The sequence below is a fragment of the Oreochromis niloticus genome, linkage group LG19, assembly GCF_001858045.2.
Source record: "Oreochromis niloticus isolate F11D_XX linkage group LG19, O_niloticus_UMD_NMBU, whole genome shotgun sequence".
Lineage (NCBI taxonomy): Eukaryota > Metazoa > Chordata > Actinopteri > Cichliformes > Cichlidae > Oreochromis > Oreochromis niloticus.
This window is the reverse complement of record NC_031983.2, coordinates 28,934,287-28,949,361: the sequence shown is the minus strand read 5'-3', so window position 1 is coordinate 28,949,361 and position 15,075 is coordinate 28,934,287. Positions and strand designations below refer to the sequence as shown.

The 15,075-nt window shown below is 43.5% G+C and overlaps 1 protein-coding gene across 8 annotated transcripts in view; it reads right to left on the bottom strand.

Moving 5' to 3' along the window:
* LOC100696620 (probable palmitoyltransferase ZDHHC14) overlaps positions 1–15,075 on the bottom strand; it is a 49,084-nt gene that overhangs the window by 9,455 nt on the left and 24,554 nt on the right. For all 8 annotated transcript variants that reach the window (XM_003446207.5, XM_005477687.3, XM_005477685.3 and 5 more), the window contains 4 exons: positions 8,603–8,755; positions 4,223–4,360; positions 2,462–2,510; positions 352–454 (listed from right to left, as the gene is read on the bottom strand). In XM_003446207.5, coding sequence (XP_003446255.2) covers positions 352–454; positions 2,462–2,510; positions 4,223–4,360; positions 8,603–8,755 — 443 coding nt within the window. The remainder of the gene's footprint in view (positions 1–351; positions 455–2,461; positions 2,511–4,222; positions 4,361–8,602; positions 8,756–15,075) is intronic.

The following is a 15,075-nucleotide window of genomic DNA, read 5'->3' as shown; positions in this document are numbered from 1 at the left end:
CTCGGGGCTCCTGTGGGGAGCCGTTCCCCCACTGAGTCTAATCACGTTAATATTAAAACTAACGAGCAGTTCGACGCTGCGGCAGGTGTGTCGTTTTAGTATCACACAACTCTTCCCGTGTCGTGTGCCTGCTACATTCCAGTCTGTTGCTGGCACCGAATTTAAAATGAGTGAATGAACCAATAAAAATATCAAAAGGTTTTAGTGCCGTTTCATTTTAAATGATTAGAAAATAACATTCTCCGGCGCACCTGCCCTTTCAATGGAGTCTGTAAGCACACAGCACATATGGAAGATTGTGCCTCATTTCTGCAGCATGTGTGGTGTAATGCACTTCGTGTCCATACTCACATCTTCATTGGTGGTCTGGTTGGAGCTGATCAGGTAGGTATGGAAGCCTGAGAGGCCCACAATGGACCACACAGAGAAGAAACACACCACTACTTCCAGCACAGTGACACGAAGAAGTCAAGGAATAACTCTGCTGTGGTTTTCATGCAGTGACAGATGATAATATGAAAGTTTGTAGGAACCACGGAGCCAGCCCGGACACTGAGGTGCTGCTGTAGCAGCGAGCACATTGACCATCAGTCTGGGGGCCGTCCTCCTCTCGCCAACACTTCCCAGTAACCAGTTTGTTTGGCTCGTACTGCAGAATGCTGCTCATTTTCTCTGCCCCACATACACACACTGTTCGAGATGAATCCTCTACACAAACAAACACCGCTGACCCTTAATGTGCACTGCCTCCAAGGATGACACATACAAATACCCAGACACCATAACTAAGTGCCTGAAGGGCTGCTGGAAAATACTCAGTAGGTTAGCATCATACTGCATCCTCTCAGAAACTTCACATAATGCCCTCACGCTCTTCTTCTCTCTCCTCCAATCTCTTCCTCCTCAGCAAGGACAAAACATGTCATCATTCTTTGAGCACAAAGGCTTGCTGCGATAGTATCGACTGCAATTCAGCTTTATTAAAGCCCTGTAGGACAGCAGACTTTATCAGCATGGCTTGGCACATTTCTCTGCCTCACAAAGTTATCGCACTCAGCCACAGAGAGAAGGGCGGCGAGCGAGCGGCGGCGTGGCAGCCCGTGCTCTGAACCGGATTTGTGTTGTACACCGAGCACCGGGATCATTTAGAGCTGCTCTTTATTTTTACCTCTGAACGGGCTTATCAGTCCTGACCTCGCACGACTCCACGCCGTATTTAAGTGAGAGAAGACATCAAAATGTTTAAAGCAGAAGAAAATACATTTAAAGGGCTGACAAAATATTCCTGAGCTGTTTAATGATTCTTTGTGATTAAGAGGTAAAATAAAAGGAGACTCTGCTGCCTTTATCTAACCTTCTGCAGCAGAGGCCACATTAACACTAAATCATCATGTGAACAGTTCACAGCTGAAAGGCTGAGACGAACCTCTTTGCTCGACTTTATCTGATTTACAACAGTCCAGACGTGATTACAATAAACACAATAATTGTAACAACACCCGCATACACCGTCTGAGTCACATGACACAGCTGAAGAGCGACGCAGACGAGTCAGAGCCAGATAAAAATCAACCAGAGCGGCGCTGTCCTGCGTGCTGCCTAAGCCCCGCAGTACAAGACTAATCAGATGCATGTAAGTCATGCAAGAAGCACAGCTGGAGAAAATAACAGAGCGATGGAAGGCATGACATGCAAATAAATCTGACCTATGGAATAATCTGCATGTGTAACATCAAAGTAATCATTGGGAATATAGATGTTTGTGAGAACGCTGGCCGAAATTCAGATTGAGCCAGTTCACCACAACGTTCACCTGAAGGAATTTTATATAGTACAGATCCAACAACCAGAGCAGCGCTCGGCATCCTGGGAAGTCCCAGGGGACCCTGAGCCTGAGAAAGACAACCAACGGAGTCACCTGATCCAGCCGTAACCATAAGCTTTAAAAAACTGTTTTAATGTTAAAAGTAGAGATGGTGTCTGTCTCCTGAATCCACACTGGGAGCTGGGTCCACAGAAGAGGGGCCTGAAAACTGAAGCCTCTGCCTCCCATTCTACTTTTAAATACTCTAGGAACAGCAAGTAAACCTGCAGTGTGAGAGTGCTCTGTTAGCATAACAGCTACGAGTTACTGAGGTCCTAAAGCTATGAGGGGCCTGATTATTCAAGTAAATTCAGCCAATGCACAGAAGCTAATTTGGGATAAATATGATGTCTCATGTTCTCTAGTCCCAGTTAGTGTTTAGGATCACATGAAGGTTTTTCTAGTCTGATGATAATGAATTACAATAACCCAGCTGATAATAATCCAGCAGTTCTCCAGCATCACTCAGGCAGATGTTGCTATTTTTAACAACACTGACGAGATGAAGGACAGCAATGACACATGTGTGATTAATGTGAATGCTTAAAGAAATATCCAGGTTTAAGTGGGCACCGACGTGGAACAGTGAAAGGATATCTGGCAGGGCTGTCTTTAAGCGCGCTGAGGAACCCGTTTTGATGAGAGCCTGTGAAACAGGAAAAACAGTTTCTGTTAGAGCAGCACGCAGCTCGTGTTTGCGGTTACATACACAGAATATCAGCAATAAACAATGAATGTGGGACTTGTACGGGATACTGAGCGCTACGCCATTACCTGCTGCAAACACTGTCCTGAGTAAAGGTTAAGAGTTGACAAGAAGAACTGAGTTCAGCTGAGCGTGCCGCTTTAATTGGCTTTCCAATTTAGCTTCCAAGAGTGTAGAGAAGCGGCACCAATAAGTGGTTATAGGAGGCATCTGTACTTACTGTGCTCTTCATTCATTCTCACTTACAAAGTGGATTAAAGGTTACAATCAGTATCTATGAAGGACTGCAGCCACCTGTATACCCACTTTGAGCCAGGAACATTCACAGTGTCTAACATGGTCTGCAAGAAGAGTTTTAATCATCCCTACAAGCTAATCCTGACCCACACCGCTGTTCCCAGCACTCGCAGTCATGTATCCTTGGCTTCAGAGGACTTGGTCCAAACTTCCTCTAACTATAACTCAACCTTAAGCTAACTTCATGTACCTTTTTAAATAAAAGGGAGATTGCACATTCATCAACATGAGCACGTAGGTCCATTTTGTAAATTTGCTGCCTCATTTACATCTGCAGTCCCTGAAGGCTGATGAGGTCAGAATCATACGAATAACACAAAGACACGATCACTAAACCACAGATGATCTGTAAAAACAGTGACTTACAGGATGCTGTTTCACATTACGACAGATTTAATTTTCCTCTATTGTTTGACAGTCTAGGAGAAAGATGTCAGAGATATTATGTTCTCAGCTGTGTGGGTTCAGTATTTTTCTCAAATCTATTTTACAGTCCTGTCTGGTAGATGTGGGCGTGTTGTGATTCGCTTTAACAAACTGATCTAGAGCAGGTGGATGCCACGATATGAAAACTCAAACAGTAGTTTCCCAGATTAAGAAACACATTCAGTTATAATTTTACACTAACATGAATCTGTTAGAGATTCAGTCTGTTGATTGTAATGTTATCCAAACTGCATCCAGCTGGTGAGACAGTGTTGATGTGCACCTTTTTAGGCCTCACTAGTTACAAAGTTACTAATGTCTAAAATTTGCTCAAAAAAATTTGACACAAATTTCTAACTTGTGTTTTAAAAGAGAGCAAAGTTCCAGTATGTGGACATCAGTCATTTATTAACTGAACATCAGAGGACCTACACCTGAACCTTGAGGTGCGCCAACTATATTATTGTTTTCCTGCTAATATGTATCGTTTTCTGTCAGTAAGACATGATTTTATCCACCTGATTACAAGAGATGAAAACAAAAAACTTTGATAATTTGGTAGGATTAGCTGTATGAGAAGCTCGACTACACCTCTACGATCCTACTTAACATCCACATTTTGGTAAAAGAAAACAACTTGCAGGTTCTGTCGAATACCTGAGACCAAAACTGCAAAGGATGCAATAATTTGTTTTTTTTGTCCCCATAAGAAAGGCTCTCTGATATGTCTCGCTCCCCACAACATGAGTAATGAGAGAAAAACACACACACACACACACCCCGCTGCCTGCTCCCAGCTGGAAATATGGTAACGAGCCAGAAAGCTGCAGCTTTTCACGACGCCCACTTACAACCTGCTGACTGGAAACAGCCCGGAGGACTGTGCGTCTGCACTACGCCGGAGAGCACGCGTCCTTGTGGCTACTTACTTAAAATGATGTGCGTGATGACAAAGGCGAAGATGAAGATGGTGAGGAAGGAGAGCGAGAGGATGAACATGTAGAAGAAGCGGTAGTTCCTCCTCCCCACGCAGTTCCCCACCCAGGGACAGTGGTGGTCGAAGCGCTCTGTGTGGAGAGGGAGAGACGCACAAGTTTATTCTGGTTTCAAGGACAAGCGCACCTAACGTGGCGTCCCTCCAACGCCTCAGTAAAACTGGCTGAAACATCACGTTTCTCATAAAGCACAGATGTTCACAAACAGAACCAGGTCACTTCAGTGCAGATAAACAGCACAAATCCAGAACTGTGGGAAACTGGGAGAAAGGGGAAGTGTCCCTCTGGGTCTTGGCATAATAATATAAAACATTTTCACAAAGAACAATCTTCCTATTTATATAGCGAGCTAATAGAGAAATGATGGGCTTTCTTACATGACTGAGTAAAACACTCCCTGCCACGGTGGGACCAGCTTAAATCCAAGAATGTTTGAAATCGACCGCTTGAATAAAATTGCCGGTAATTTTTGATAAACTCCGCTGTAATTCTTGATGTAGTTTGAAACCTTCAGCTGCTTGTGAAATCCTTACCAGTAAAAGTCAGCCGGTGACATTTTATTCAGCCAAACTGAAAGCAGCTCCAGGGCACCAATCATCTCACTGATTGCTGTTAGAGCTGTTACTTCATCAGCCTCACTCCACAGTCCCATCTCTGAGTGTGGAACACTAGCTGTGCACAGTGGTAGCCCCTTAACTAATTAATCAGAGCCATTATTGGTTTAGTGAGATGACATGACCTCATTTTGTCTCCATGAATCACCGCCTGGTTGAACCGGTGCCTCCCTTTAGACAAACACTGTAAACACTAACAGTAAAAGCTGACGATCACAAAGTGCGCCCCCTATGGTTACCGTTAGGTGACCAATGATAGTGGAAGAAGGAAAAAACATGTTTTATTTGGTAATCGTGCGCTCTTTGGCTCGAGGGATACCACAGGGTCGCGACCCTGCTTTGAAAGAGTTTTTTCAGACCTAAATAAAGTAAAAACAAAAGCTAAATATCATTCCTACAGAACAAAACCAAAGACAGCAGAATAAACCACTTTACATGTTCACTTGGATGACTTTGACTGAACCTTTTTTATTTCTACATTCCAGCGTCTTCCTCAAGTCACTTCCTGTTCCTTTCTTCTTGAGGTTGTACAAACTTGTGTTGACCCATCTTATCAGACTGTTTGTCAGGGTCCCTGTGACCCGGAGCAGTCCAAGCAGTGATGCTCAGACCCGGCTCTCCTCCAGGTGACTCCACCAAAGCTCCTCCTACCCAAAGGTCACAGGTGAGAGGCGGGACATAGTAAAGCAATCGGTAAAAATCAGCCGCTTGATCTTCACCACAACAGACCGGCATGGCGTCCACATCCCTGCTGATGCCACACCAGCCTGTCTCCACTCTCCCTCAGACATGAACAAACTCCTCCACCCTTGATACATGACTTGACTTTATCATCTTGGAGTTTGAAAATCAAATTTAGAACTTACAAATTCAAAGACTGCAGAAATGCCGTGCAGATCTCAGCGCACGGAACAATATTCTGCAGCGATTGAAGGATGAAGCGTAAAATAGATCCTGTTTCATCTCGTTACCTCTATACTTTATGGATCAGGTGGAGACGGCTAACACAAGATAAGACTGCAGTGATATTAACCCATAATTAAAACTTAAATGTATTGCCCTCGCAGTTTTAATACAATGATTCAATACATTCCTTTTCTTGTTTGTTTTGGTTACGTAGTAATGTCATTTCCCCAATGGGGTCATTAAAACTTCTTCTAACAAAATAAGTATCAGAAAAAAATGCATCACAGCAAACGACCCTGAAGTCCACCTTCCACAGCGTCCACTCACAGCTGGAACACAAACACAGACCCCACTGTACACACTGTAAAGAAAACAACAGAATACGACTGCAGGGAAAAGGAGGTGGCATCTGTGTGCTTCATAATTCTGCACTTTTATAAGCTTCTTCTATGACTCCCGAGGGGATAACCCTCTTAAAAGGAAGTGACTCTACCATCCTCCTATCCTCCGCTTGCACCAGGGAGGGCCTATCCATTCTGGCTCCTTACTTATTTAAGAGCTTGTTATCCCCCTGGCTTTTAGAGCAGCAGCGGCGGGGAGCGAGAGAGTCGAGAGGCAGGGAAACATTGCCAGAGTAATCCCCATTTACAGTTTAAGAATAAACGCCAGTCGAGAGAAGAGGTCCCAGAAAAAGTCTTATCAGACCCGTGAATGTAAGTCATCCAGCTCCCAAACCATTTTTCATCATTAGTCGGGTGGAGGCCGAGAGCTTAGAGAGCAGCCTGGAGAGTAGAGTTTATCACCCGCACCCACCTGCAGCGTGGAGCCCAACTCTTTGTCCCGTTTCCCTCCATCTGTGACTCACATCTCACAGCTGGAATCTAAACAGCGTGTTTAGAATTCATAACCAAGGGTCTTTATGAGCCGCACTGCTCTGTGACCATGTTTGGTTTGGGGAAAGCTTTTTGATTCACTTTTTCCAATCATTTACTTTGCTGTGTGTTTTTGGGGAAACGTATGAAATGGGCCTTTCCCGCTACATTTCACAATTTGATCGCGTGCATATAAAGTGCACAAATTCATTAAAACGTGCCCCTCTGTTTGCCAGGATACCTGCCCTTTTATCTCTGCGCTCAGCTTCCAGTCTGTCTTCCTTCCTGTCAGCGTGCATCTGTCACATCTGCTTACCGCCACATCTTCCTGTGTTTACTACTTCCTCATCTTTGTCTCCCAGGTTTTCAGTTCCTCTTCTGACAAGGAAACAGACAATTCAAAGGCTGAGCTGTCTCTGAAGAGTGAGGAGCACAGAAACCCAGATGAGACAGATACCGACACAAAGGTCTCCGCATCTCTGTCTCCATCTTTTACTAATTACCTTGCTGTGTCTCGGTTCTCTCAGGAGACGGAGGATGTGGTTTTATAGAGCAGCAAAACTGTTTCAGCCTGTTGGTTTCTAATTCCAGTCTACTCCGTGGATGCCAAACACCTCCAACCACACAGTATCTGCTGTATATTCCCAGAAGGCCCGCATCACTAGCTAAACATTTATGTATACAGGTTCATACATGTTCATATATACAGATGCAAACTGTAAAATCATTTTGACCCAAACAATTTCCAGGATATAGTTTCCAATTGGAAAAAAAACAGGTTTGGGTCTGAATCAGAGGACAGCAAAAGCTGAACAGTTTGCTTTTATCCTCGTGTGCTAAGTCTGTCCTTTTTCATCTTTCTGTGGCTCTTCAGTTCATCAGGAGCTAAAACAGCCTGGTTTTCTATACAGGGAGAAAAAATGAGGATCAGGGACAAAAACACTAAAACAACAAACCAAAGGAAGAACAGGACTTCCACTGCTTCTAAGTACCGTCTGTAATGACGTGAGAGAAAAGGCAGTTGGAAGTGACTTGAGGAGCTAAATTTAAAAGAATATAACAAAGACCTATTGCTTTCAATTTCACACAGGGAGCAGGCACACAGCACAGAACAGCCTGTTTTACAGCTCTCTGATGAAGCACTTGGGCTTTAATGAAACATCTTTACCTTCGTGTCCATTCTGGAACTATTATTTCTTCTCTGCAGGTTGTAAAACTCCCAAAAACACTTTTTGTTGGGGTAATAACATTTATTTTTTTTTAAAGTGATGATTTGACCTTTTCACACATTGCTGCCCGGAGACAGCGAACTTCCACATCTGACTTTAAACCTACATTCCTACTAATAGCCACCAGGGGGCATGCCGGTGGTGGGGGGGAACCAACAACAACAAGCTTCAGTTCTTTTTCTAGAATTTAGTCATTATAAGTTACATTTGCAGGGTATGAGTGCGGTTAGACAGTAAGCTCCGCCCCTCACTCATCACATCCAGTGATGGGTGGAGTTACTGACAGCACCCACCTCAAAGTTTCATTAACAACACTTCGTGAACCAGTGGGTGACGTCTTATTGGCTCTCCCCATTTTTTATACAGCCTATGTTGCTGATCTGTTCTGCTATTATGTTTTAATATTTTTATTTTAATAAATCCTAATTATTAAGCTTCTTATTGGAACATATTTAGATTTGAGCTTATTTTGTGATCCTGAATTTGTTTATTGACCATCCCTGGATTTTATGTTTTGGCTGCTTTAACATAAGAGTTTTTGGATGAGTAAAAGCTTGCTTCTTACCTCACTGACCTTTAATTAAAATACATATAACCCAGGAAGTGGACAGAGAACGAATAGATGCTCCGGGGTTTGTCTCGACTCTCCAAATCCCAAATTCGTAATCTGCAGACAGCATAACTGCCACTTACCCACACAGTTGTCACAGAGGCTGCAATGAGAGGCACGCGGTGGTCTGAAGATTTTGCAGGTGAAGCAATACTTCAGTTTGACTGTCTGGCCGTTGATGACCACCTCCTTAGTCCTGGGAGGGGGCCTGTAGCCGGTACCGCCGTTAGCCACATCTTGGGGAAAATAAAGGAGAGAAAAACAAGAGAGAGACATAAAGATCAAAGAGAAAAGACACCTGATGTCAAAGCTCCCACACACGCTGCAGCGTGCACGTGGCATTATTGCTGTGGGCGTGTTATCACTACTGCACTGGCAGGGTGCAACCAGATTAAAAACAAGGAGAATACTTCTCACAGGGTTACTACTAAAGTGCCACAACTTAACTCAACATTTGATAGAAAATCTAATGCAGGCTGCACGTTATGAAAGGTGATCCTGTGCAACTACTAAACTGATAAATCCATTAATCCTGGTCTTTACATTTAAAATGATCCAGTTTGCTTTTGAGTGCCTGAATATGAGTGACTATGGATGAAAATGGCTGTAATTCCTAAACAGTTAAAGCTTCAATCACATCTTGATTGCGTAATAAAAAAATCCTGTGTGGTGAACAGACGCAAAATTACACACCGTGTGTCGCTGTCCAAATACTAACGAACCCGACTGTAAAACTGCACCCAGGTCAGGCACTACTAAGTGGAATTAACACAACAATGCTCAGACTACATTATGAAAAGAAAACCGCTGCCAAGCTGCCCTCAGTGGCTTCTGGTGGCGGAAGACAGCGGCGATGACGGGCTAAACGGTAAAGATGAGAGCGATGACGGTCGTGAAAAGGTATAGACTGGATCCCATTATTGCTCTGCTTGTTTTGAGCACTCTCACACATGCTGAGAGCAGGAGATGGTGTGTGTGGGAAGATAATTTTGAGATCATTTACACAGAAGCGTGTAGCATTGCCAACAGAGTGGGGTGTGTGTGTGTGTGTGTGTGTGTGTGTGTGTGTGTGTGTGTGTGTGTGTGTGTGTGTGTGTGTGTGTGTGTGTGTGTGAGCAGGGGGATGGCAGGGGGTACGGGCTGAGAGGCTTATGTGGGTGTTTGACATTTCTAAAGGAGAGCAGAGGAAATGCAGCCACAAAGTTCTCTTCTATTGAATTTGTCTCATTGTGGTCGCTGCCTACAGAGCGCCATCCCAGTCTCATACTCGCACTCATCCCGTTTCTCTGCCGTCTCAAACAAATGAGGGTGAGAACTATTCAGAGCTCTGTTCACCTTCCACGGTGTTAATGCTGCATCGTTTAGGTATTCTTTGCACAGTAAAATCTATATTTAAATTAGCTCCTATCAAGCCAAATAAAGAACGATGACAAGTGGAGGGTGTTTCTGAAGCATCAGAGTAAATCTTTGTCAAGCACATTCTCTGATCTGTGTAATGCTGGAAAGAAGGGAAAGGCACATACTGACAGACTCGTGTCACGTCATACAGCAATTTTTAGCAGCAGAGAGGCAGAATCAGAAAGTCGAGCACACGTTTCTAAATCAGATGTGCAAATATTATTGAGTTCTCTTTCAAACATTTGCTTCGGTGTCTCACTACAGGGAACACTCTCTCTCAGCGTCGTCCTCTGAAGCTTCTACATCATCACTCCAGCCCGGCATCGGCAGTCGTGATGCTTGTGTCACAGAGGGGCCACCCTCCTTCCTATAAAGTGTGCAACGCAGCATCGCCCGTCATTCAAATTCCTCTTCTCACTTCTTAGAAACCTCGTCTCTCCTGACTGCTAACCTGTGTGCTAGCTTGACGGTCCACTCGAGCGAGCTAACACCTTGGGCATCGGGCGCTAGTCGCCTGCTCTTCACCATAGAGCCAGGTTGGAGAGTATGTTAACTGCCACCACACACCTATTACAACACCTAGCTCAGCGGTCCACAAACACCGGCAAAATCTAGTCCTTATTCTGACCCCTGAACCTGGAACATCAGGCACTAGGAAATACTCGAAGTGTTACAATTTTTTCTTTAATTATTTTATTGCTCAGGTTTCCTGATGTGATTTCCTGTGCTCTGTAAAACAGTCTGTGACAGTTTTGAAAAGTGCCATAAAATAAAGTTTTATCCTTCTTCATGTTTTCACGCAGATTCCCATCTACTCACAGCCAGGCCTTAATCGCCACTATTACTGCAAATCGGCAGCATGCACACCTTAAGCAGCCCATCAACATTCAGTGCACGCTACACTCAAAGCAGCTTTTCTGCTGAACAAAGCCATTCGAACACTCAGCCGACGGGGCGGCCGAAGCTTAGCCTTACATCAGTGTCTGGTGGGAGATCCCTCAGAGAGATAGGCCGGGTCCAAGAGCTTGAAGCGAGATAATAAGGCAGACTGGAAAGTGATGTAACAGAACACACAAGCATGCACACGTACACAGTGTGTGCCCACTTACACCCTCACACTCAAAGTTAAATGAGGATTCAATGTCAGCCAAACTGGGCTTGATGCTGCCTGCTGAGGTATAAAGAGAATCTAATCGCCATCGTGTTGTGTACACGCAAGAGAAATCTGCACAAGGTCTGCTGGAAAACAACTCCGGTACAAAACACACACACAAGCACACACACACACACACACACACACACACACACACACACACACACACTGACCTTTAACTGAAAGCCAAAATTTAAAACTAAACCCAGAGTGCAGCACAGAACTAAGAAATACAAAGGTGCAAATAAAACAATGATATATAACCCATTTAAATACCAAATACAGGCTTGTGTTAGCAATATTAAAAAAAAAACAAACACAAAACTCTTTTTAAAAACATTTGCATCTGTTTGCTGTGAGTTTTACAGCAAAACAACAATCCAGTGCAGAACAGAGTCTGTCATCAGTTTGTAAAGGATCAGTATCAGCTGGTGTTAAATATTTGGTCTAACTGTACAGCCTAACACTTGATTTTATTATGAAACAGCTGCTGGTATCATGGACGCTGCCACTGTTGTGGTCACCGAGTTCACCGAGGCAGGACCAGCACTTTGTTTCCATTTAACCAAAAAGCAGTTCTGGAACATTAAAGCACGCTGTGGTGATCCTGGCTTGACTTTATCAAGGTAAATAATGATAATAATAGTAACAGTTAGGATTTTTTGTTTATGTAATATCCAAGTTTGACATTTTTGCTTTTATGAAGCTTTGATGATGATTTATTTTCACAGTCTCTGTACTTCAGTCAGTTATAAAAAGACTCTTCAGTGCAGCTACTCTGGACTTTGTTAAGTTCACCTTCTGCACATCGAGTCAATCTGGCTAACAACAAAATCCATGTCAGACAGTTAAAACAGAGTGGATATTTTTCAAAATGAAATCCTTTAAAAACAGCCTCACAGAACAGAATTCTTAATCATTAAAAAATACAAATTTAATAATTACACTTTCCACCTTTATCCAAAGCAACAAAGCTTCAGTTCAGGACTGACAAAATGATACAAAGTTTGTCGAGTGCCTTTCAAACCTAACATCCAGCTGTTCCTGGAACATTTGTTTATTTTTGTTTGCCACACCAATCTGCTTTTACTCAGGCTTCATATGTGTGTGTAATGCAACGCACAGTGTTCCTGTCTGCTGTGGTCTCTGTTCAGGGGACTGAACTTATCTAAATCGAAGTTATTTAACAACATTTCAGAGCAGATTCTTCCGTCAAAGCTCAGCCTAGAACAATCTAAACTGTTTGCCAGAATGAGAGCTTGATGTGAGACGTGCATGCAGCCTTTCACATTCACAATCACACCTATGATATTTTAGCTAATCTGGGAGGAACAGAGACCACCTACACAGACCCATGGAGAACATACCTGTGTGGGTCCAAGACTGTTAGTCTTCTAGACTCTGTACTTTGTCTCAGAGGTAAACTAAGAAAGACCATGAAGACTCGATTTAGCAGAGATGTGACCTCTGCCTGAGTGAGATATGACAACTCGGAAGGAGACAGCTGCTGCTTCACGGAGGACTCCTGACCGGTTAACCGAGAACAACGAGACCACCGCGAAAGACCAGGCCAAGGCAAAAGCAGCAAAGACTGGCGCTAAAGTCATTCTTAGCCACGTGGTCCTGCCTGCACCGTGTATATAAGGGGACAGGGTCAATCCAGGCCAGTGTAACGGCTCCACGCCAAGTTTGTTTGTCACTGTCTGTTATTTCTCTTTTCTCCTGTGAGCTTCAGTGAAACAGCTCTACAGTGACGGCTCTATTTCTGTGCATTCCTTTGTTAGTGTCCCCTGCAGCTCTGTCATCGACTCATCTCTTTCTCTTCACGTCCACGTCACTGTAGATCTGCGAACGAGCCATCAGCAGCCTCGACACAGAAGAGACAAAGACTAGAGAAGATGGCTGTTTTACATTAGCCGCAGTAAAACGACTCCACAGCACACTTGATCATGACACAAACTGTCAAGGGTTTGGATGAACCTGTGTGTTTGTTACATAACACTGCTCTGTGTCTTTGGAGCTTTGCACGCAGATGCCAGATGTAGAAACCGTCACTTCAGACAAGGTTTAAACACAGGCAGCACCTGTGGCTCACACCTTTGGTCAGTTCTGTATGTTTCTTCCCAATTAGCTTCTCGTGCCTCTGAACAGTTTCTCTCTGTCTCGGTGTGATGATGAACCCTGTTGAGCTTTTCTTTCTTTATTGACGTCCCTCCTTTATCAGGAGATCCATGTAAAAGAAATTCACAGATGCTAAAGTGAAGCTTTGTAACAGAGCCTCTTTCCACTAGCTGCAAACCTTATTACTTATTATGAAGCCGATAACAATGAAGTCAAACACAAATGTGATCGAAGGCGCTCGCCACCAATGAGCAGAGGAAGGTGAAGCGTGCGGCGGTTTAAGTGTGAGCGTGAACGATGAGAAGATTGTAATTTAAAACAAGGTATTATTCATTCATCCCTGAGACGGGGCAGACGTGGGGTATTTTGAAATTCAAAGAGCCAACCAGGCTCCAGGATGAATTAAACTAGCTCCCGATACAGCAGGTCACTGCGAGAGCATCTCTGATCTCTTCTTAAAGCCTCTGGTGTATTCTGGCTCATTTATCCCTGCTTTTACATTTGGAGAGTTGGCGGTCAAGACTGGGCCAGCATCGACACGGCTCTGTGGACTCCATCTATGACCAAACGAATTCAAATCGGTGCCAGCTTTTAGTGGCATTTAATGGCCGGGATTGAAGGGCCAAATACGCCAGAAGGGAAGAGACGAGCCGTGTCAGACATCTTATGATGCTCAAGAAGCAGCTCGTGATCATAAAAATCGTTTCAAGGATAAAAGCTCTTATTTGTTGTGCAGTCTCGAAATTTGCCCCCAGCCAAAATACATGAAATGCTGTGAGTAGACCTACAAGGTGTTAAAAATCCAACAAGCATGTTTGCAGTGTCTTATCGCTGCAGGCAAAGGAAGCTGTATCTAATGTGATTAAGCTGGCTCACTTCATAGAGAACGGCTCAAGCTAGTCTCTCTCTGGTAATGGGGTGTGTTTGAGCTTGCCATCTAAATCAAGGTTTTGCCAAAGGCGCAGGCAAAGAATAAACACAGTAATTAAAAACAGGGTGCAAGTCAGAAAAGAGACTTGAGAGCAGAGTATAATGTGGGTTTGGTGATAAGATTACAGGAAATGTGTTTAATAACTGCCGAACACTCCAGGCCTGTTATGCTATTATAAACAGTCATAGTGGACTACTACAGGTTGTGTGCAGTCAACCTCAAAGATTAAAGCTAGCATTAAGAACATAAAGTCTAAAAATAGAAGCAACAATTGAAGGTTATGAATGTTTGCAGGTGGATAAAACGGTGTCATCTGCATAACAGCGGCACTGACTACTGAAGGATAAAACGAGGTGTGAAATGTGTATCAAGAACAAAAGAGGACCTATAATGGACCCTTGAGGGATCCCGCCTTTAGTGGAAGCTTGCGATAAAGTGAAGAGTGAATGACTAGACTAGCCGTTCCCAAACTCAACATCACTGAGGCTCAGTTTGTGTGATAATCATCTGCGACTTCCCAAACTTCCCACAAGTCTGAGCGACAGACGAGCTGAAAATCAAGTGTTTACTTTGATTTACTCGTTGACTTGAATCTCCTTCAGCACATTTACGTTCCAGATTACATTTTTCCAATTAACGGCAGTCTCGTTCATGATCTAAAGGATCAATAATAGTAAGTAATGTTTAAACTCATGACATTGTTGGATTAGTTCAGTTTCTGTTTATAAATATAAATAATATCAATAATAACAATAATAAACAAAACACGAGTCTACACATTCCAAGGACTTAAAAAAAAAGATCTATTTAATTTGATCTTATAGCACTAACGAACGATTTCAGTTTCAAATGGCTCTTAATCTCCTCCATTGTTTAGGGTTTGGCTATGTGAGATGATTGCATGTTTGTATATTGAAGAAGTTCGTTATCGTCTGGCTGACACTCATTTTAAG